A 24043-nucleotide genomic window follows, 5' to 3' on the forward strand; every position below is an offset into this window, starting at 1 on the left:
GGCAGCATCTCCTACACAGGGGTTTGAAGGTAAGTGCAGGAGCAGCAGTGGGTCTACAAAAATCCTACTGCTGAGGACACAACGGGGCTGCAGGTAGAAGCTTGGATGTATTATTTGTTTTCAGGATATCTTTATCCAGTTTTCTGCTCAACCTCCTCTCACTTAATACATTTAATCTAATTATTTTCCATCAGACACGAGGAAGAAATTTCACCACAAATGGGTGAAGATTAATATTACATTAGAAAAAAAAAAAACATTGCACTATTAAAATGAAAGCAGAGTTATACATTCAAGGCACATTTCAAACCGACACCCAAGCCTGACAGCCTTTCAAGAATCCCAGCTCACACATCTCAAAAGATTCCTCAATAACAGGGTTGGGTTTAAGCTTATATGTCAGGGCACAATGCAGCCCTTGTTTACCACCATATGGAGGTGCACACACAGAACTCTCCAAAAGTAAAGAAAGCAAAGGCTTAAAAGGAAAGAGTCAAGAGCCTCCCTTTTGACAAAAGTAGCCTATTTCGACAGTCGATTCCCTCCTTGAAAGCATACGGCACACATAAAATAAATACAGGTCACAAAAATTAACAAATCATCATAACTGTCTAATACATCCTGGGCTGGCTGCGGAAAAACAAGATCATTTTGGATTTATATCTGTAAGTATGGGATTTCCTGGACAGCTAATATCCACAAACAATCAAACACAGAGGACCATGAGAAAGAAGCAGCATTATTTCACATTTGAGCTGAGAGCCGTGATTCTTAAAGGGCTGCAACAGTAACTGGAGCTGAAATCTGAAGCAAGAAAATTCCTCCGCTAGGCACTGACGGACACTGCTGTGTTTCCCTTGGCCTTTGTTGGAAGCTTTTAGGTCGCTGGCTTTGGGATATTACAGCAGATGAAAATCTTACAACCACAGAAACTAAAAATAAAATAAAATAAAATAAAATATGACAAATATGTCAAATCTCTCCTCCATCCTCACAAAAAAAAAAAAAAAAAAAAAAAAAACCAACAAAAAAAGGAAAACACCAACGAGACTTCTCTAAAGAGAGCCGAACCCTTTTATGAGACCTGTTGCCAATATCAGTGCCACCGAATGATCTCATCTTTCATTCTGGCTAAATTCCAACACACAATTTCATTAACCCAGGTACTGCAGGTGATAAAACTCATTTTTCCCTAAAGAGACAGCTAAAAAGTACCAGTTATACATTTATGAAGTACCAGCAATCAAAATTATGGATTTTCTAAAAGGTTTTTAACTACTTTTATTGAAAGGAAAATCGCTGTCTCAGACTTTTGTGACACTATTGCTAATAATAAATTTTACCATTTAGACATAGCAGTAATATGGCAGACAGTGTCAATAAAAGTATGAAACAAAGATGAGCCTTGTCTCTTAAGTAATGCTTTCTGATTACACACCGGAAATTATAACGCGAAGCATAAACGAAGAGCACCTGAAGATATGAACTGCAGCACTGCAAGGCAACGTGCCCTGCTGTGTGTGCTCTGTGTGCCGAAATACGCCACAGCGGGCAGTAGAGCTTCTCCAGTCACACCAGTGTTAAGCAGGAGGGTGAAAACGTTTGTGCCAGCACATACAGCGGACGTTACATGAGTCAGTGCAGGGCGGTCCGCGGGCACTCTTTGGGCTCCTTTTTGGACGGCCTTCCTCCCGACATGCCAGGTGTCACTAGAGGGCACTGTGGGATTTGGGCCACCCGGCCTCCTCCTGCAGCGCCTGGAGAGGTCCTGAACTTCCGCACAATGTCAGAAAGGTTAATAAGGATGTTGTAAAAGAAACTGTAGCACTGAAATCCCAACAGCAGCTCGGGAGAGGTGACGGTCTGGGAACTGGAAGGACCGCTTTCTTCCCCGCACGCACCACGGGCAGCACGGCCCCACCGCCCGCAGGCCCCATGTTGGGGAGGACGCAGGTTGGGGTCTGGATGTCAGGGTCCGGGAAGGCCGCCCCGCTCCCCAGTCCACCTCAAGGCCTGCGAGATGAGCTCGCTGCAGCACATTCTGCCACGCAAATGACAGAGCAATTAATGCCTTTGAAACAATTTACGATTTCCGGCCTACTTCAACATGTATTAGCATATACCTGGTTTCTTTAATATACACTTTGTTTTTCCAAAACCACAAACATAGTTGCTGGAATTTCATGTGGAAGTGCTTAAGGGGTTGAAAGTTAACACCTTTGTGAGCTGAGCAGTCTCACAGTTGCTGCTAAACAAAAGCCTCTTTGTAGAAGCTTTCTCGAAATGTTTTCTTAACATGTTCCAAGTAGTTTTAGGCAGGCAACTAAAGTAAACAAGATGTTACCATGATAAAAACACTTGTGAAAACATTACCGAGTGCACTTAGTAGTTTCTTTCACATAAACTCTCCTTCGTTTCATCAGTTAAATGCGCACGAAGCAGACTGCCAGCATCACTGCACTACCGACTGCAGGATCTCTCCAAAGGTCTGCATCTCTCATTTAAGGAGTATATTTGATTTTAAAATGGTGCAGCCGTGATTAAAGACATCTAAACTGCAGTCAAATAACGGCAACAAAAAGATAAAAGGGAAAATAAAACCATATTCCATCTCCTCCTTCAGTTTCTGCTCCGGATGCCTAGATACCTCTCTGAACACACCACCCTCCCTCCAGCAGCGATTTCCTAAACAACTTGACATACAGGGGCATACTTCTCCCTGCAACGGCCTTTAAAGACACGCAAATGAAATCAAAGACAGTCAGTTCCGAAGGAAAGTCACTGTGTGCTACTAATTGCTTCTTTCGCTGCCGACTGAGACGTGGGTGCTGGTTCAGGCACAAGACACGTGTGCCCCCTCCAGCCTCCACCTCTGCTCCCCACGGCTTGGCAGAAGGCCACCAGGTCACAGCGGTGCCACTGGCCGTGTTTGTGTTTTTAGGCTCGGGCAGCACTGGAGACCATGCGGGGTGCTCCTGTTTCATTAGGCTTAGCAGCTGCCCCCGCTGCTATCAGTTAGCTCAAACTGATGCCACATCACATGATAACCAGTGGCTGACAGATTAAAAAACAACGCTAAAACTGCAACTTATTTCTAAAAAAAAACAGGGAAATAAGTGCGTACAATAGCTCGAGTGTCTGCTGGTTCTGATAAGCATCCTCCTGTTGGCTGTGAGTGAAAGACAACTAGGATCGTTATTTGTACAGTATTTATCTTTGAAATCAAGGGCCCTGTGGTGTACCTCACCTTGGGAACAAACACTACAGAATGATCACAGAAGAGTGTCAAATCTCTGTTTTTGATTTACCAACAGTTATGATATTTCTTCCTCAGGAGGAAAAGAAATGAACCATGTTTTAGACCTGTGAGTCCTTTTTTCTCCTTTAGCTGTAGAATCATTTTATTGGCATACAAGGCTCTCATTCTGCATGTAACTTCTCTCTGCTTTTTCTAACAGGCCTTTTTACCAAGGCAAGTGAAATTAAGCAGTGTTGAATGGATACACCAGCTGTATTTCACTTGTAAACAAGAGCTTTTCTCTTGAGGGGCCCATCAAAAGGGACTTGTGGGTTGCACGAGTACCAGAAAGAACCTTCAAGCATCTACCTGTTATCTTCTCACTGAGTAATGAATTTTGATAAACGTCAATAATGTAAGGATGGATGCTCCACAGGAGACTTGGAAGGCTACAGTAACATTTCACAAAGAAACGCTCACTTCCTAACCGTGTCAATCTGCTCCTCCAGGACATCTGTTTCTGCATTCGCTCAGGGTTAAGCATCACTTTGAACAATAGGACTTTGGACACTGTAGAATTTGGATAACGTGAAAACAAGCGTGTGCCAACAGGCTTAAGAAAGACACACTTCTGCTAGAAGGGTCTGATGGAGAAAAAAAAAGATTGCTGCCATGAAAATGTGAGTGATAACCAAAATTATCGGAGCTGTGAGCAGCCAGAGACACTTCCTGCTGATAACAGGTTCAAGTCCAGCCTGGCCTGTAATGGCTTTCAGGTTATTTCCCCCTACTGATGCCTCCCCACACCTCCTCCACATGCACTGGTGGTCTGGGTCTACCAAAACTTCTGCAGAACACCATGTAAGCCAATCTTGTCTCCACTCATACCACGTGACTCAAACAACTGCTCTATTTTTACACATGGTCACATCAAGCTGTGCACTGCTTTGCAACAAACCTTCCTAAAACCAGGAGATCTGCTCTACAACAGAGGACTACCACAGCAAGCATAGGTGGCACGATCTGACCTTACTCAACTACACGCATTGCCAGTATCTAAGGCTACCGCAGCACCTTTCCCTTGCGTTAACTGCAATAAAAAACAGAATTGTTTTAAAGGTCTAAACGGTATGGTATGGCATATGAATATGAATGAGCTGGCAAGTATGGAGAGATTAGCATTTATTTCACTTAAGTGAACAACAGGATGAATTAAAAGAAATGAGGCAGGCCATCCTTCATGGAAATTTACGACTAGTACCTTCTTATTTTGTAATCCTCTTGTAATGAGAACCTTTTCATTACTGCACCATTCCTGACTTGTAATATAGGTTTATACTAGGACTAGCACCTACTGAGTTCAGAAGGGTTTCACCAATGGAAGCAAAACTCGCCCACTCTGCTCTGAGAGCAGAAACCTACCTGTATCTCATCACCTAACAAACATCCTGACACAAAAATCTAGGAACTGCCACAGAAAGAAAAGATACAGCTGGATGTTTTCAGACCAATTCTACCTATCTACCCTGAAGAACTCCCCGTACTGACATGGACTGACTTCATGAGATCACCACGGTAAATGGGAGAATTTGCCCCTTTGTGCATTTAAATCACAACCACTTTTGAGATCCAGCAACTGAATAGCCAACGTCATTTCAAAGAGATCGGTGTGCAAACGTTCAAGAACCTGGACGCACCAGAAGCACTTGTGTACCTGGTGATCTACCCAGACAGAAAACTCTTTTGTACTAGGAACAGCTCAGAAGGGTGAGGCTGATGATTAAGCTGTGAAGCAGCCATGTGTAAGTTATTAGAGCTCTGTTGGTCCTTCCCTGCATTGGGATGCACACATTACCACGTACCAGTCCATAATGCACTGTTTATGCAACCTGTAAAATTGTGTTCTTTGGCAGCAAGGAAAGGTCTGCAGCAAACTGCAGGGGCCCAATTAATATAATTATAGTTTATTTTTAGTAGTGTAGACTTTGTTCATCAGTTACTTATTTGACATAAATTAAATTTCACGTGATGCTCTGCAATTCTGTTCAATTATGGACTTAATTTAAGACTAAATTTCTAAATTAATCTGAAATCAAGGTTAAATCAAGGTTGCATTGTTTACATTATCAATACTGCAACTTAAAAATTAATTAAATTAAAAAAGAAAAAAGAAAAAAAAGACTGCAGAATCGTGAACAATCTGTTTTATAGTAACACTGATCAAGACCATACTTTCCCCATGGGGCTAATTCACTATCCCCTGTTAAAATGTTCTTGAGCTTGGTCCAAAAGCCACTGAAGTGAAAGGGAGCTCTCAGTTGACTTCAATGGGCTTTGCATCAGGCCCGTGGTGAGTGACAGCACACAACATTTCAAGGCATGCTTTCTGTACAATGCAAGTGCCAAAAATCCATTCTTACTTTAGAAACGACTGGAAGTCTTCACATACTGCTTCACAGCCTGGCCATTTGCATACGCCGTGTCCATAGAGCGGATGGCTGTGTGTGTGCTCCTCGTGGGATAAGCTGGAGGGGAGAAAGAAAGAAGAGAAGAAGTGTTGTAACCAAAGGTACCACACCAATTATTCTTCACAAAGAGTAAAAAAACAACAGATCCTGAAACATCCCTAACATCTCATGGTACCCACCTGACTCTGCACATAGGTTTTCAAAACAGAATTAAATACCATTTCCAGAGTGAAATGTGTCATTCTTACTTAGCTATCCTCCTACATTTCATTCATTAATTAAAAGCTTTGTAAAGAATTTAAATTAACATGGACGGGGGAGAAATCATTTGACAGACCTGCTTAATAGCCTGCTTGATATTTTGCTGAGAAACGTATGAATATTACATATTTACAATTCAACTTAATTGGGAAGAGAAGTCGTCTCCATACAGCGGTGTGTTCTTAGAACACAGTACAACTGGGCCCAAGGTGTACCACCCCACTATAGGCAGGGGAAAAGCACCAAGCCTTGGCTTTCCCACCACATTATCTATTTACTGTGCGTGGGTTTTTTGTTCTTTGCTTTTTTTCAGTTCCATTTTTTTTTCCTCTTGCTGGATGTTTCTTTGCACAAGCACAGGCCTCCTACAACCCTGCAAAATATATTCACCAATGTTTTCAAATGTAAAATTCATCATAAAAAAAGGAACCGTGTAATCAAAGGATTCCTCAGCACGAGGGGTTAGTGGGGGCTGTTAACCTTGCTAAGATTCGGCAGGAACGTCGCTGAGCTTTCTGACTACTGAAACCAGGGTTAAAGAAAAAATTCATACGAACACTAAGGGGTTAATCCTTCAGCGGGATTCCAATCAATACGTAATGATTTGGCTGCACTGATCCAAGTCATGAGACGCTTTGATCCAGGCCATGTGGTGCTCAGGGAAATGTATCTGTTACACTAACTGATGAACCATATTCTAAAATATCTTCTTTATTTAACTTCTGCACGGAAACTTCTTAAGTAAAGGAATTATTTTTGCAACATCTTCCATAACCTTAGATGACTTTTAAACAGAAAATGTCAAAATAATATTGAAATCTCTATTTTATGCTTACACACGTATCTATTTTCCACAGCAAATCTTTCTGCAACCGTATGCCTGTGCCATATTACGAACTTCAAACATACAGAAAGGATATGAACACATACCAGCATCTAGGTGTGGCTTTTACGACTTATTTTATCCCAGATTACAGGTAACGTTATGGATAAACACCTACTTTCTGCCATTTTATGTTTATACACATGTGGAAATGCCGTTTATTCTTGTTTCATACTGTTATCTGCCTGCGCACTACTGCACTATAGCTCTTGTGTTGTTCCTTATGCACTGGATAGAGCGCTGTGGAACATCCTCAACGTGTTAACTCAAATGCAAGGAAGTTCCCTGTGAAATTCCTGCTGGATTCTGTTTGGGCCCAGCAGCAATCTGAAGATAACGGAAGGATTAAAAAAAAATTTTAATTCCTCTACAAGAAAAAAGGTCCAGAACAGGCTTGGAAGAGGTATTATGAGATGTACTTGAAACGAATTCATTATTTCATTAAAATCTTATTTCTGACAGTTTCCAAATAGTTTTTCAAGCATAAATATATGCATCAGCTAGCTAATTTCCTAAAGAAACACTGTAGGTGGAAAGACTTACAAAGACTTTCTCCATAAGGGAGTATTTCGCTGGTTCAACTTAATCAGTTTTTAAAACATGCGAGTGGGGAGAGGCTCTATCTGTTGAGTTTGTAAAAAGAACAAAGGGAGCGATGCATTCCTTGCAAGTAAATGAGAGAAGTAGTTCAGCACATTCCCTCGGTTGGAAGAGGAGGAGGATGGCTGAAGGAACACCGTCCACTCAAAGTCACACAGGCAGGTGGTCAAATGCCCTCCATGCACACTGGAGGGGAATAATTCAGAAAATAATGCTTTTTGTCATCTGCTTCTATCTCTGAATAAAGTGAAGTGTGAGGAAGTAGGCTTTCATGTTAACACTCCATTAAAGACTATATATGAGAGTTACGATTTCAGTCTGTTTGGCAGAACCCAAAAAACGTTCGTGCATTAAATTACGCAGTGAGCGTTACCCGCACACCAAGATGAGCACAGAAATGCCGTGTGACACCAAGTAAGGAGTCGGTCTCCTGTGGGGTTTAAGCACTGTAAATCTCATTATAATATCAACAGCAGTCACATGGCTTAAACCCCCAGCAGGGCTTTTTAAAGTTTCTCCGCAAGAGCCTGAAGGCCATGGCCAAGTCAACGGAAAGAGTCCTACCGAGATTAGTATTTATTTTTTAAATCCAAGTGCAAATCTCTTTTCTTTCCAGGGATCTTGCACAAGACAAGACAAACTATGTAGGACATGATACCCTGGTATTGTGTCCAAAGAAAATGACTGAATGACCAAGAGAGTATCAACTGTACGCTGCGCTCAGCGTGGCGAAGCCTCGTGCTGCCAATAACCAGGAAGATTGGTGCTGGCTGTAAACAGGAACTTAAAGGTCATTTTGCTAACAGGACACTGAGCATAACATACTTAACACCTACATACAGCTCCCACTGCCATGCAAGGGAGCAGAGCAACTACTTAAACTCACCAAAAACAGACACTTCAAAATGGAAAAAAAAAAACCCTCTCGGTGTTTAAAGAAAAATGCAGGCGTCCTCAGTGGGCAACACCTTTCTGAAGCTGGTTACTGCAATCCCACTCAGGCTTTTCAGTCGCGCATTCTGGTGACCTTTATGTGTCACTATCAGATTACTGCTATTTTATCCATCTCACTTCGGGAGATGTTATGGATTGCCACTTGTTTGCTGGTAAAGCCTTAAGAAGCACCTCGAAACAAAACAAAGGGCGGTTCATGCCAGAGAGGATACAGTGCACAAAGGATGCACAGCCAGTGGAAATCAAAGGGGAACCCTGTTTTCCTTTAACTGATCTAAGTACTCAACGTTTAAGCAAACAGAGGTGCAAAATGAAGATTTTAATCCAAAAGATAAACGAACGGCTCTCTTGGCACAATACAAACATATATTTTCTAACTGCTTGATGATGTTGCGTCTGGTCTGCATGAAAGCGCAGTTTCTATGATCTGGATGCATCCTTGGTCTCACTGCAGAGACAGACTTTCAGAGGACCTGAGCACTGGCAAGCAGAAGCAAGTTTTGGCCTGATTTGTAATGACACACTGGAGTAGGTCCCTGTTTCTGTCATCCTCTCCTTCCCAAGAACCGACATCCCTGCTCGGGTGCTGGTGATGCAATGCTTCGCAGTGGAAGCAATTTTGTAACAACACAACGAAGGAACAAATGATGCACAATCAAGAATCTTTTCATCCTCCTTGCTATTAGCACACAAAATTCTTAATATACAATAGAATTAATTCCAAATAATGCAATAGTGCACCCTTATTACATCAAAGCACAACAAAAATGCCTCTGGCAAGTAAAATTTCTTGCGTAAGTCAGCTTATTCATGACATACAACAAAGTAATGAAATCCATGTGGGAAGCTGCAAACTACGTAAGGGTCCACCTAATTCTTGCTGCCTTACAGCCTACCCCAGTGGGGCTACATGGGGCAGGCAGGCTGGGCCAAGGGCCACACACCTCCCAGTGCCTGCGCCTCCTGCACAGGGGAGAGGGATCTGCGACTGTGCCTTCACCACTGCATGTCGTTCCCTAAGTCCAGGGATCTCCAGATGGCTTAATTCAGCCCATGCTTACCAACCAGGTGAAACTGGGTACTATGCTTGTAAAGACTGGCAAAGAAGCCACGGTTGGATGTAAAAACCAAGCAAGCAGAAGCCTCAGCAATAATACTTCTGCCACACAGTGGACCATGTTTTAAATATTCATGATGCTGACACAGTTCATATTCCACTGTCTCTCTTCCATGTCTGCTTGGGCCAATGATCTTTGCCAAAATGCTGGGGGAAGTCAGGGATGTAGAGAAGCATCCTTGATTCTCTGTTACAGTTATGAAGCATCTGCTCACGTTTTATCAGTGCAGAGAACATGCCTGAGCCACCTGCACACTGAAAAATCAATACCACATCTCCTGCTTTCCTCTTAGAAGAGGGTCTGAGCAGAGCATTCACAAAACTGCCTTTTTTTAATTATTATTTTTATTTTGCAGGGGCAGGAGGAAGTGACCTCATCTTCGCCAGGTGCCGTGAAAGCTCTGGGTGGGAATGTGGGGCTCAGCCCAACACCCTGACCCCGGTCCTGTATGGGAACATCCCAACCCCATCCCATAGCAGTGGAAGTGAGGCACAACCCAAACCGAGCCAGGTCTGCAGTGCTCATGGTGCCTGGGGAGCTCTAACCCTCACCACAAGGCACAGAAGGAATAACGCTGGTGGAAATGCTGAGATTCTCTGAGTCAGAGAGGTTTTCTACATTTAAAATCTAAATGGAAACAGTAATGATTAAATCCTTGTACCAACTGATTCCTAAGTCACCACCAACAAGCAAACAGCCGTACTCGAACGCATGTTCCTCTCTTCATGACAGGATCACCTGAATAAAGATGTGCTTCGCAGTGAAGCTGCACTTGTGCAAATCCTTCTGAATTCATACCAGGGTGGCTTGGCACCCCTTTCCTCCTTAATCCGTAAGCCAAATAAAATAAAATATACAAAGGTAAAAAAATATATATATCAAGAAGAGTATTAAGTCACACACTCAGCTTGGTTACTTCTAAATATTCATGCCTCCATCCCAGCGACAGCATCAGCCAGAATGCAGGTATCTGATATGAAGAGAGAACTGCCTGAGCAGGGGAAATGCCTCCCCACTGCAGGATGAAGCTCAGCAGAGAGCTGAGGGCTTTCAGAGAGGAGGCAGTTGATGTGCATGGCCAGTGGCAGCTTTTCCTAGAACTGGCTTGCACGTTTTTGGTTGCTTTTAAAGGCTCTTTTCTCCCCTTCCTCATTGCTTTAGTCCACATCCAGACCGAGGGCTAGAAGCAGCTCGTGTTTTACATCAAGCTCTATTGGAAGTAACAGGAGCAGTGCGTTACGTTTTAAATGACTACACCAATTTAAGACAAATCAGGTTAAAACTGCAGCCCACAGGCTGAAATCCTCTCTTTTAATCGGTGTGCGCTAACTTGTATACTTGTGCAGAAGACAATGACAAAGCCTCAGCCCCGCTGCTGTAACACAAGAGCAGCGATGCGCCGAGAATCACTGCCTGACATCCGCCCGCTGCTGCGGCACTGCTCTCCCTGCCTGCTGCAAGGAGTGCTGGAGCATTTGCAGTGGCACTGACACAAAATCTGGCTCGTATTCCCCTGCTCTCCCACCCCCACCCTCGCAGCGCACTGCAGGAGTATAACCAGACTGGATAATTAAACACATCATCCTCTGGTTTTAATCTACGAACGGATGGTTTGGATTATTAATCAACGTTATGACCCTCTGGTGCTCTGACTGTACTCGGTGCTTCCTCCAGGGGCTGTGCCGCTTCCCACCCCGCACCAAACTGCCACTGCCCCACACCACGGCTGTGGAGGTGCTGAGTGCACCTCTGGGTTATTTGAAAGAAAAAAAATGCATCGTCAAATCCACTGCTTCTGTCAGGTGGAAATTCCATCCCTGCACTTGAATTTAGCATTAACAAGTTTCTGTACTATTTAAAACTCCTATTTTTATTTCAACCTTGTGCCTCAGCACTGTAGTGAAAAGTACATCAAATGCACCCAGACGCACATGATTTGAAACGCTGGATTTGAAATTCCAGCATTGCTAACTAATGAGAGCCATTTTTTTCCTTCTTCCTCTTTGTAGCATCACTTCATGTACTTACATACCATAATCACATCCTCCTAGAGCCTCTATTTTTCCAGGGTGTAGATCTTTAATTCCCTTTAATCTGTCTTCATAGCCTATTCCCTCCAACTCCTTTATCACCCTAGCTGCTCTCCTCTGTATTTGCTCCAGCTCCTCTTTATCCTTTCCGCAAGACAGTGGCCAATTGTACACCACACTCTAACTGTGGTTTAACTGGTTCTGCGGAACGGAGAGAAGGAAGAAGGAGGACTCGGATGCAACACTGTTTACACCTCCTGCGACCGCGCTCACCTTCCTAACCAAGGCACGGCACGGAACGTCCCATCTCCATTTCCCAACCCAGCTTACGCCTCAGTCATTTCCCACACAACCGATGCTGAGCGGCTGACGTGTCATTTTGAGAAGGCTGTTTGGAATTTTTATTTCCTATCTGGGCTACTTTCTACTTATCCCTGTTAAATCTCACTTTATTCCTCTCCGAACAGTCTCCTAATTTATTCAGATGAAAATGGATTGATTCAGTATCTTAGTTTAATTAGGAAAAAAATGTGATTCTACCACTTTCTGGAGCGCCTGTATTTCTGCAGTACTTTCAGCACAGCAACCCCATCCTCCCTCCAGGCCCGAGATGCACAGCGGAGGGAGGGGGCACTGCCACAGCTCTGGCCCCGATTCAGCAACGCTTTTAAGAGCACACGCAAGATTAAAAAACACAGGATTAGACCTTGAACTTCAATGGGACTGAGGTGTAAAATTACAACCGTGCCTACATACTTTGCACAAAGATCCTGTTTGCCAACGTTATTTTACTGTAATTTATACGCCGCTGTTACATTTAAACTTACACGCTGGGAAACGAGAGCTGTTCCTGTTTAACAACACCATTATATTCCGTTACGTTTGGAGCTGAGGCAAGTCTTTCACCCCTCTACAAACCGGTGAGACGTCAAAAGATACGATTAGCGTGGATTACGCACTTTGGTATTTTCCACCACTGTCCCACAGGCACAACGAAGGCAGCACAGAAGGTGACTGTCACATCGCATACGGAGCGACGGTTCAGCGCTGCGCCTTCCCCACCACGGTCCTGAGGCAGCTGGAGAAGCACCGTTTGGGACAAGGTTTGTAAAAATAATTATGATAAATGGTGACTCGAAGGGAGAAGTACGGTCAAGTCACTGATTTCTCCCTGCTGCTCGCCTTCCCTCTGACGAACGCCGCTTTAGAAAAGCACAAAAATCTATAGGACATACGCCCGTTTCCCCAGGGAAGCACGCTTAATCATACAGGTAGTGTAAATATCAGATGCTGCTGCAGGTGCTAGGCGTCTATTTGTTTGTGTTTACTAAAAGGCATAACAAATAGTCACACTAAAGCAGAACATTTGGCAATGGAATGACAGACACCAGAGCAGCCATAAATCACGCTCTCTCGCTCATTCCCGAACCATTGCACAACACCAAGCAGTCGGTTCCCCGTTCTGGGAGGGCCCATGTGCTGCACTTTGTCCCTCTTAGGGGCAGCCACCAGCAGCATCCGCCCCGAGCACAGCACAGCCAGGAAACATGTGCCCCCAAATGAAAAAGTAATAAGAAGAAGAGGTAAGACACACAGCCAGCTAACATCGTTTACAGCTTTGCAACTTCTGAGTTAATTCATGGTATAAACAAGGACGAAAATGTTTCTTCCGAGCAAGACTTCCTGTAAACTGTTCATTAAAGCGGGGCTGGGAGCAGGGCTGGTGCACCTGCTGATTAACCATGCGCTCCAAGAATAAACACAAACTGCAGCCAGCAAGATTGTTCTGGAATTCGCTCAGAGCTGATTTTTTTTCCCCCACGTTATAAATTGGATCCTACCATAAAACAAACAGCAGAACATAGGTTGCCGAGAGTTAAAATCTACTTTTTACACTACATTGACCACAGCACCCACAGGCACAGCTACAATGTCTTTCTATGAATGGGACAGATTGCCATATGGATGCAGACACTGAACAAGCTGTACAACTCCTGGCGACAAGTGCCTGGGGGACTGTCCTATATTAGCACCACCTGTGCTGTGGAAATTGTGCTCTGTGTATGAAATGGTATTTAAGGGCCCATCACGATGTTATTTTTGAGTACACACAAAAAGGAAAAATCACAGTTAAAAGAATTCTCTGGCCGGCGGATCTGTTGCTCAGCTCCCGAGACCGTTTCCCAAAGGAACAGTTATCTCCTGTATTCACACAGCCCAAAACCGCGAGCTGCGATACGTATTAGCAGCTCCCTTGCCTGGGCTCATACCACTGCTTTAATGAGAGGAATACACCGTGCAGTCAGCACACGCCTTCCTTGAGCACAAGGAAGAAAGCAGAGCCCCCTACACCTCACCGGCACCGGCAGCATGGAGAAGTACCTGATGGTGCTACACAAATGAAAGCAACGCAATGCCATTTCCCTCCAAGCGCAGCAGGAAGAGCTGCACATCCCCAGCACCAAATTTCAATGCATCCTCGCTGTGCTGGAAATACGAGTCTGTCTGAGGGTCAAAAATAGAGCTCTGGATTAGCACGGGATCTCCAGGGAGGAGGGAAAGGGGTCTGAGCAGTGCCCAGATGCTCGGCAGGGAGATCTCCCCTCTCCAAACTGTAAGAAAAAAAGGGATGCCAAGAAAAAGAAAAGTAAAATAAATTGAATTAAAGAAAAACAGTTGTAAAGTGAACATTACAACCTGGGGAAAATGATGTCATTTTATTGAAAAACTCCTTTTTTTCCATTAAACCATAGTGAAACGGATAAAGTTTATACAGCTTAATGGTGGCGTTTTATTTTAAATGCTACTCAATATCTTAGCAGTACGATATAACATGATATAACAGCTGTCAGGCTAACTGCTTGCTTTTTATTGAGGAGCAGAGAAAATAGCTGCACAAAAACCACCTAACTTCTCTCCTTTCATGGCATTTCCAAGGGTGTTTCTTTTCCACTCTCAGGTTGCGACACGTATGATAAAATACTGTACAGCTCTTCGATAGATCCCAGCTCAGCTCTTCGGGACAGCCCGGACTCACAAGCAAACGCTGAGGAAGGACAAGTTGGAGGAAATAGAAAAGCAGGAATCCACAGCACAGTAAAACAAAACCAGGTCACTTTTTAAGACTGCTACATAAACACCTCTAATAAAAAAGGACAAATTTGCACTGGACTTCAGGTATTTAGACAGGAACGTTTTCATAAAAGTTTAACTGCAAAGTGCATGCAATTAACAGAAAGCCATCAGCTATTCCTCTGGTATGTAAAAATAGCATTAAGCTGTATTAAACGCACGTGTAAGTATCTCAGTTGCAAGAAAAGGGAGGAGATATGCAAAGCACTCAGATATCAAACAATGATCTGTTGGCCAGATGGAGGAATAAAACAATACATATGCTAAAATTTGGAAAAGTTCTGCTGTGCGTCTGCCAAGGCTCACCCAATCTATTTTAAGTGCTTTCTGATACATCAGCTTCGTGTTTGGAGTTGTACGACTGATCATTATTACATGTGACCAGGAACCAACGAAGCGTTGGCGTTCAGGAGCTCTCTGATGGCAGATTCCTGAGGGCTGGGAAGCATCGCACCCCCCTCGTTCAGCCACGGGCCACGCACTGCACCGAGTAATTAGAGACGGTTACATTAGCATCTTCCGCTGGGGAAAAAAGACATCAAATAAACTGGAACCAAGTTCCCAGGGTTTAGCAGAACAACTCTCTGAAAGCCATCGTGTGACGGAAGATCTGCCGGACAGATGGATACAAGCGGCCTCATGTGACAGATCCTGGATCTGAAGGAACCTCCCCAGCAAAGCTGTGCTGAGGGCAAAGCTCAGTGAGCGCACATCGCCCAGCAACTGTAAGGAGCCGGCAGGGCAGAGCAATGTGATGCTGGCACCAGAGCAGAATGAGCCAGGGACTGCCTAGAGATGCTGGCCAGGAGAGGATCAGGCCTGGGGAGCATATGGACTGCAGGCTGAACCGTTTCATCCCGAGCATTAATAATGGACCAAAATCTGTACTTCTTAATTGTGCCGAATCCTAATGCCCTCATCTAAGGGCCCTGGGATTTTGATGGAGGATCAGCTGGCATGGAAGATAACAACAGCAAAACACAAAGCACTAAGCCGAGGCAGATCAATGGCCTGCCAGGCCGACCCCTCACTCACCTTCGGAGCTTTCTCTGGACTCCTTCCTCCTGCAGCACTCTCAAGGAGAAGTCATTTAAAAAATCCCTTCACTTATCTCATCCATCTTTCCCGTGAGATGGCTGCTTGCCCAGGTCAAGGCTCAAGTAGGGTAGGAAGGGGCACAGAGAATTAGGAGACAAGCATGGGATTGCTGGAAGACGGAGAAAGGTTTCTTGAACACACGGGAATATTCCTGCACGCGCAGATTTTGGGATGCACACATGAGCTTATAAAGTCCGCGGTCACCTCAAGTGATCACACATCCATCAATTTGGTTTTGCTGCTTCTCCTATGAAAATAATCAGGCTTTCCCTAAGGAAGACAAGACGGGATGACACGGTCCTGTCCTTGACATTGCTAAGCACAGCAGATGTACCTAACTGGCTGCCCGTATGTATTTATTTACTTATGGAGGGAGAAAAGGCTTGTTACTGAAGGAACCCAAAAGCTGATGAGATGATGAGAGGTTTGTATGCTGGCTATGGTCTCACTTTTGCTTATCCTGAGTGAATACAAGTATCTATAACTAAATATTTCCCTTAGGGTACTGATGTCTGAGGTATGTTTATTGCATTGAGTGAATTTATATATATAATCAGCACAATAAACATTATTAAATTGTCTGAGTAAAATCAAAGCATGAAACACGCAGTCAGTGCTGAATTCTAATGATGCTGAATGCCCATGATTGCATGGGGAAAGGATCTTAACAAGCCTTGATTTGAGCTTTGGCATCCGCCTCACAAATCACACGAAATGTTCTCTCTTTAATAGTGCTGAATATTGATAAATGTCTCTGCACGGCACAACAGGGAAGTTGGTCTCTATTGGCAATCTTTACCAAAGTGTGTTTTTTCCTTCTCTACACTCAAGGGTTTACCCTGAATGATTTAATTATAATTTTCCTTGTGTAAGACAAATTAAAGAGGAGAGTAGGAGTGTCATGCCAAAGCAGATTATTTATCTCCTTAACAGATTGCTGTGCACCAAACCCCAGAGCTGCTGCTGCCGCTCCTTACAGGAACTGGGCGAAATGTGGGGCAAAAGCATAGATGTAATATACATTTAAAGCCCAAATGAATGAAAGCATTAACCCGTTATTTACAGCTGGAATCATTTCATTACTGTGAAAGCCACATACACAGAGCACATGCAACCCACGAGTAGCACCGTGATCCCCCTGCCCATGCAAACAAGCAGAGGCTGCCTTCTGCTTTCAAGCATTCTGCTGCCCTGCAGTACAGCCATGTCCCGGGGTGACTTCTGCCAACCTTGTGCCCTCAGCTTCTAGCCATACAGGGGAACTTCTCGTTCCTCAGCTCTGAGAACTGCGGGTGACACCGGAGCTGCATGGGACCAAAGCTTCTCCCTGCACAACAGTGGCACTGAGCTGGTGTGACATAGCAATGTGTGGCCATGCCAAGTAGCCAATGACTGCAGTTCTCCTGCTACCTTAAAACTTATTTATGGCAAAAACGTGCTTTTACACCCAACATGCTCAGCTGAGTTCCTGCTTGCTGATGACTTTCACACAGGTACTTCTGCTGCCACTGCAGTCAGACAAGTGCCTCCCACTTCACAGGGCTCACAACCTGAACCAGTGGGATCAGGAACCCCATAAAACACAGCCGGAACTATCCCAGCAATGACAGCAATGACAGTAACTCCCACATAACCAACTTGCCTCCTGCAGCCTACTCCTTCTCCAAAGCCCAAGAGGGTGGGGGGAAACAGCTTTACAGCACACCCTAAAAGTTAATGTCACCTGTATATGATTATTTATGGCTGCCGGGCAGTCGTTATGATGTAGCTGTGGTTAACTGTTAGGACACTTACAGCTTTTACTATGTGCTTTTTATCGTTGTTTAAATCCAAATAAATAGCTCTTGGTTCTATCAGATGGGAGCTAACGGCTGACTCCACCAGTGCTGCATAAGCAACAGAGAAATCCGCATCACTCCTCTGCCCCACAGTGATGCTGGGGTGAATTAAGTCACAGTATGTCCCCTGATGCAGGGCAGCAGCACGACACACATCTCATGAAACACTACAAAAGTGAGCAAGTTGTGGGTGCTCAGCAGGTGCCCAACCCTGGTGTATCTGCCTCTCCATCATGGGGTGATAAGACACAGGAAGCTGGCTCATGAGGGAGGAGGTAAGGGAAATGGCACACTCAAAACTGACAACTCCCCCTGACCTGATGGTGGGATGGGGTCTGCTGTATGTGCAGCTCAGCTGTTTTGCTGAGGTAGCTTGGCACTGGAGCCAGCACACATTTACCTGCAAGCCTAACCAAGCCACGCTCCCACCAGATCCACTGTTACTTCCAATCTTAATCTCTGCCATCAGAAAGTAACCAAAGCTCTGCCTGGGCCTGTGCTCCCTTTTGTAACTCAGCTAAAACTTCACTTCCTGTGGGCTTTCAATACTGCAATGCACCTCCCTGCTCACCTGCCACCCTGAATGCCTTGCCTGAACATAACATATCCCTTCAGAAAGAAACACATCTAAACCAAGAGGCGTTTCTCCTGTGTCCTAAGAAATGCAGGCAGGCACCATGGGGCCTGGTGAGACTGCAACACAACCCTGAAGTGCATCAGTAGGCATTCTTCTGCCTGGAGTCTCCTGCTCTACTTATGGATAAAGATGTAATTCAATCACTGCAGCAAATGGATGGCATAAACCTTCAGTGTACCAAACAGAGTCAAGATAAAGCAAAGTCTGTAGCCCTCTTTTTTGTATTCCTAAATACAACTATTTTTTAATTCGATATTGAAGAGAACTCAATAGAAACGTAAGTAAAGTATAATGACAAGCTTTAACAATACATCTATCAACTCAACAACAGAAGATCTTAAGTCTTCTAACCTCATTCAGTCTCAAACAATACTGTGGCATGTTTATGCATTCCTAGCTCATTTATTTGGAACTTTACTAATAAAAACATATGTATCTCCCTGTTTGTAGATCCCAATTGCCTGCAGGCCACAATTACACAACAGCTCTCAAACACATGGATTTTCAGTTCTGCCTTATAGTGTATATGAGAGATTCATGTATTTCCTCTATGTTTCAAACCACACAGCAATGGTGTATTGTTTCCTCAGCATGACTGTCATTAGCAGACAACACATGCAGCCATCCAGTGTAAGAACATCCACTTCGCTGCATGGCTTTTTGCTTTATAAACTAAGAAAAACACAGGTTAAAAATCTACTGGGGAGTCATAAAGCCATCTTGTTCAGCTCTGTATGTAGCCAAAAGGAAACTTAATTGTTTAATAAACATCAATTGGTTTTTAGCATCTCATGTCAGTCTTCACAAAAACCACATCCTTGACACTTGCATGCAGTATAAATGTACGTGCCAACGTTCTGCCACACGTCCCTGCAATGGATAGAAAAAGATGCCTTACACACACTGCACTTCTTCTGAACGCTGTGTGTGTTCTTCTTTAAAACCTATCTATTCCCAACAGCACTATTTTCTTAATATTAGAGAGATATAAGAGGTATTTATACAGCTTCCCTATCAATCCACTTTCAGGCCACCAGAAATATAAACTCTATGGCTTAAAAATTCCATTATCCTCTTTCTAATGAAAGAAAGGAGGATGGAAAGACAAAGCCATCAGTTTCCATAAAACCCAGCTTTCACTAGTGTCTGATGTAACGTTTCTAGATGGGTGAAGGGGCTCTCCTGAATGCAAAGAAGCCCAATGAGGATGCTCCCATGATCCCCGAGACTCCTCTCCTCCAACGCAGGGTTGGCATCGCTGCCGCCTGCAGCCCTGCTGCCCAGGCCCGTCTATCTCACCGCAAGCAAAAGTTATGTTGTTAGACACGCCTCAGTGGAATCTGGGGGTGTAAAGAAACAAACCTGCAATAAAGCATCCTTGGGAATAAAGCGGAGCCTGTGCTGAGAAGCACGTCAACAGACAACCCCTGATTTAAGCCATTTCTTCTAACAATGCAAGCCTAGCACGCATAAATTAACTCACACTTCTAAAAGCCAAACAACACCAGTTAGCTAATTTTATCAGCACTTAAAAAATGCACTTTGTTTTAGAGAAACCTCATGAACTCAAGTCCAGCCTGCTTTGCGAAAGCAAGTAAACACAGAGAAGAAAGGCAAACGTCTTAAATGAGCTGGGCACTGAAATTTGGCAGAGAAGTGGATGACGTGTGGCACAACAGCCTGTAGTGACCAACTGATTTCTTCTCACCTCCCATCTGCAAACCCAAAGCACATCGGGAGTAACAGCACAGGTGATGCAAGAAAGCAGCTACTCTTTTCACGCTTCCCCCCCCCATACGCTTATCCAACGCTCTTTTAATTAGCTAATTGTGCCCACATTGATCCAATTAACAAGCCACAAAGACCTGAACAAAAGGAGCATATTCTGCCCAGTGGAGACTCCATTCAACCACGCCAAAATCAGACGCGGAGGACAAAATCGAGGCCAAGGCAGTTGGCCACTGTTCCCAACAACCCTGCCCTGATTTCAGGCACATCGAGACGCGAGGATGGATGGAACTCCGCCGGCACCTACCTCTCCCTTTTAGGAGTGTGAACCGATAGCTGTCCGTTGGTCGACGCGTGTGGGTTTATTATTAAGGAGGTCTTAGACGGTGCGGACGAGGAAATGCAGGTGGTGGACAGGTCGAGGCTGCTGTGGTTGTTGCTGGCTGCCTCCTCGGCTGTGTGCGAGCTTGTCACTTCCTTCCAGAGCTGCTGCAGTTCTGTTGGAATCATGCCTGAAACAAACAAATTGGATAATTAAATCAATTAACAGCTAATTCGGCCGTCTTCAAACAGTAATTAAATCAAAGAGTCAGTAAACAAAGCCTAGTGTTAGTTTTGTGTGTGCGTGTGTGTGTTTGCACGCATGTAATTTTTTTTATTAACTGAAGGCTAATCCTGAACACTGCACATCTCCTGCTGTGTTTTCTGGGGCGATACCTGCAACACCTTTCCAAGGCAAAATGTGGGGCTGGGGGAAGGAGACCCACACCACACAACACCCCCATCAGCAGTCGGATTATTACCACATTCTGTTCTTTTTGGAGCAGAGGGCCCGGTCCCCACTCAGCAGAAATCCCCAAGATCAAACCAAGGGCGGCCGAGGGCTGCTCCTCATTTCAGCTCGCTTTCTATTGTTTTAAGGAAAGTAAATACTGTCTAACCTGTTTTTGAAAGGAAGGGAGATCTGAGGGAAAAAAAAACCCTCAGTTTTATTATTATGACAACATGAACCACAATATGACTAATTTTGCGCTTAAGTTTTAAATGATGACAAATAGCTTTGTTATTAAATACAGTTTTTATTAATCACTTTTAGACATAAATTATGAATTCATATTGTCTTCCTGAAATGCTTTTCAAATTTTAACAGTCAAATTGATTATACTATGATTATTTCATTAACACACCTATCTTTCTCATTAATTTTGGTTTCTCGAACTGCTCACTTAATTGATGGATGTGTCTACTGAAAAACTGTATAACTTTCTATACAAGCAACACTATTATTACTGTCATTTCTTAGATCAGTGCTAATGAGCCATTCAAAAGTAAAACGAAAACATAAAATAAGCTTCAAGAAATAAATAAAAAAATTGTTTTCTATTGTGCCAAAATGGACACCAGGCCTGGGACACACATGTAGCTTCCAGCCGACAGAGCGAATGAGAACTCTGCCAACTACGGTGGGCTTAAACTGGGGCCTGGAGCACAGGGACACACACGTCAGCATGGCATGGGCTCCCACCGAGATCATGGGTTTGGATAAAGCTTACGTTTGTGACACCATCTGACAAGTCGGGTTCTCAAAGTGAAGACTATTTCAGTGCTCCTTCAGAAGGCTATGGGAAAAAACGCGCAGCAGAGACGCATCACTTAAATATTCAGACCAGAAGAAATAATGAAAGTCTGCATGGTTTTAAAGAGGTCTCTCCCATCAGCGTGCGTTGAGATGGTTTGGCTGACTGCTCGTTGTTTGGGCACGCTGTGGCACCGGAGCTATCCTAAGGAAATCTGCCATTTTCTGAGCACACAGCAGCAGCTCAAATAGCCACACATCTCACCAAACCTAACGTACTGAAATGGGATAAAAAAAAATAAAAAAGGCAGTATGCATTATATTCATTTGAAACACATAATAAAAAATGCCAAGGTCTAAATTTAATTTATTTTTGTCATTTAGAATACAATGGATAGATAATCATCTCAACGTGATCAGCCAAACATCTTTACTTTGCTAAACTGTTAAAGATTTTAATTATGCTAGCTTTGGAGAGCACTGGTCTAATGAGGCGATAGACTCCAGAGAATCTAAGTGGTTAAGAACTGTGAAATGAGTCTGATAGGATTTTTTTATATTCACCGTGGATCGTTTGCATATCAAAGAGGAGTAAATTATTGCACGACAGACCAATAACCTTCCCCGCCTTTCTGAGAGTAGCATTAACAAAAACAGTTGGTCTCCTGTAACGGTTCACTACAAAAAAATGCTAAAATCCTTAAGTATCTGCAATTAATATATATTATAAAAGAGGCTTCAATTTATACATTAAGTGATCAGATATTCTTAGGACACATTCGTTTCTCCAAAGCCACGTCATTTTCCTTTCATAAGAACCAAACGCCAATTACATTTTGATGGATTTTGTCCCAAATGAGCATTTAGTTATTAGACGTATTCAATTATTACTTGTCCCCTGAAATTAAACCTCTGAGCAAATTAAACAAAGAGAAAGGTCAGTACACAAGCCTATGTCCTGTTTTGCTCTATCTGGGCTATTATTTTCAAACACCTTGCGAAGTGACAGTGTGGGATGTATTTTTAGCTAACACGCTTGACAGGACTGTCTGCGCACTAACAATTACCTGCGAGCACGGCTGACCCTTACACCACTGTTTACTCAACTGAAACAATAGTGAATAGACTTGTCTGTTGATGATAACATATTGATATGAGACCATATGAGTCGACACCTATTTTTATTTTCAAGAATAAGCAAATAAGGCGGTCATTCTTTCCCTTATTCCCCACCCCCCACGCACCCCTTCTCTGGATCTGTGGATAAGCCTTTCATTAATTGAAGGAGCAGCACCACTCTCCTTTCTCCACCTCTGCTTCTCCTTTCCCCCTTCCTTTCCTTCCCGGTCACTACTGGATGTACTCATGCTTCAGCTCCAGGACAAGCCTACAAGTTATACAGCACTTAAAATACAAACATCTACAATTCCCAGCTCTCTGTAGAGCCTGGGCAAGTCAAGGGGTTTGTTCTGACTTCTCACACAAGTGTAACTCCTATTAGCAATAATGAGAACAGCATATATTGAAGGAGAAATAGAAAACACCCCATTTGGGCAGAAAAAAAATGAGTGAGAGATAATAAGACAGACTTCAGCTTGGATGGTATTACTGAAGAGTTGGGTGTGACGTCAGACTCACAACCCATGGTTCAGAACTGAATGCAGCACTGGCATCACTCGATTAATTAAAAAAGAACAATTAATTTTTAAAAAGCCTCCCTCCTCTCTCCTCCAACTCCTGAGGAGCATTCCTAACCAGCCTGCTGAACTGGGCAGCTGGAAGGTATGCTCACTACTCATCCAGCAAAACAGTTAAACAAATAACAGAACAAATGGTAAAAGCAAGCCCAACAGATCCAACAAAACGCACGCAATAAATAACATCATTTACCATTGAACAGCTTCACTGTAATAGCAAGAACTAAATTTTATGGCAGATTCCCAGAACTGCACTGCAGCTACCCGAGATCACTCCTGCCTGTGCCCCAACTCGGTGCCTACCGGTACCAGGATGCAGACCTGGAACTGCGGGATCCATGGGAGCAATCAGCACCGGGATGTCTCGGTCCTATTATTTTCACTCACTCACGATCTGAGGTGTGATTTGCAGTTTCATTTTACAGATACTGAAGATTCAGCTCTCAGCTCACAGCACTGCTGAAATGTGGCTTGTTTTTAAACTGCTACTATGTACACATGTAAAATCTAGATTATAGGTGTATCTAAACACAAAACAGCAAAAATTACACAAATATAACATTAAAGGATGTGCTATTTTGTGTAAGACAACAGGCGAGCACACCAACTGAAATGCAGCTCTGAACAATGTATTAGCTCTAAAAACAGAACAAAAATCACTTATGAAGTAGCATTCTCTCTTTCAAAACATTTATTACTATTACAGATCCTTAGGAGTAAGAAGCAAGATGCTCTTAACTAAATTCATAGCTACATTAACTAGAGGGCTGGATGTTCCTTTTTAT

The 24043-nt window shown here is 43.6% G+C and overlaps 1 protein-coding gene across 48 annotated transcripts in view; it reads right to left on the reverse strand.

The window, feature by feature from the left end:
• The window catches only part of FOXP1 (forkhead box P1), a 343452-nt gene that overhangs the window by 40584 nt on the left and 278825 nt on the right, over positions 1-24043 (reverse strand). For all 48 annotated transcript variants that reach the window (XM_040646262.2, XM_046899979.1, XM_015293120.4 and 45 more), the window contains 2 exons: positions 20293-20497; positions 5659-5763 (listed from right to left, as the gene is read on the reverse strand). In XM_040646262.2, the coding sequence (XP_040502196.1) occupies positions 5659-5763; positions 20293-20497 (310 nt within the window). The remainder of the gene's footprint in view (positions 1-5658; positions 5764-20292; positions 20498-24043) is intronic.

The sequence above is a fragment of the Gallus gallus genome, chromosome 12 (genome assembly GCF_016699485.2).
Source record: "Gallus gallus isolate bGalGal1 chromosome 12, bGalGal1.mat.broiler.GRCg7b, whole genome shotgun sequence".
NCBI classification, from domain to species: Eukaryota; Metazoa; Chordata; class Aves; order Galliformes; family Phasianidae; genus Gallus; species Gallus gallus.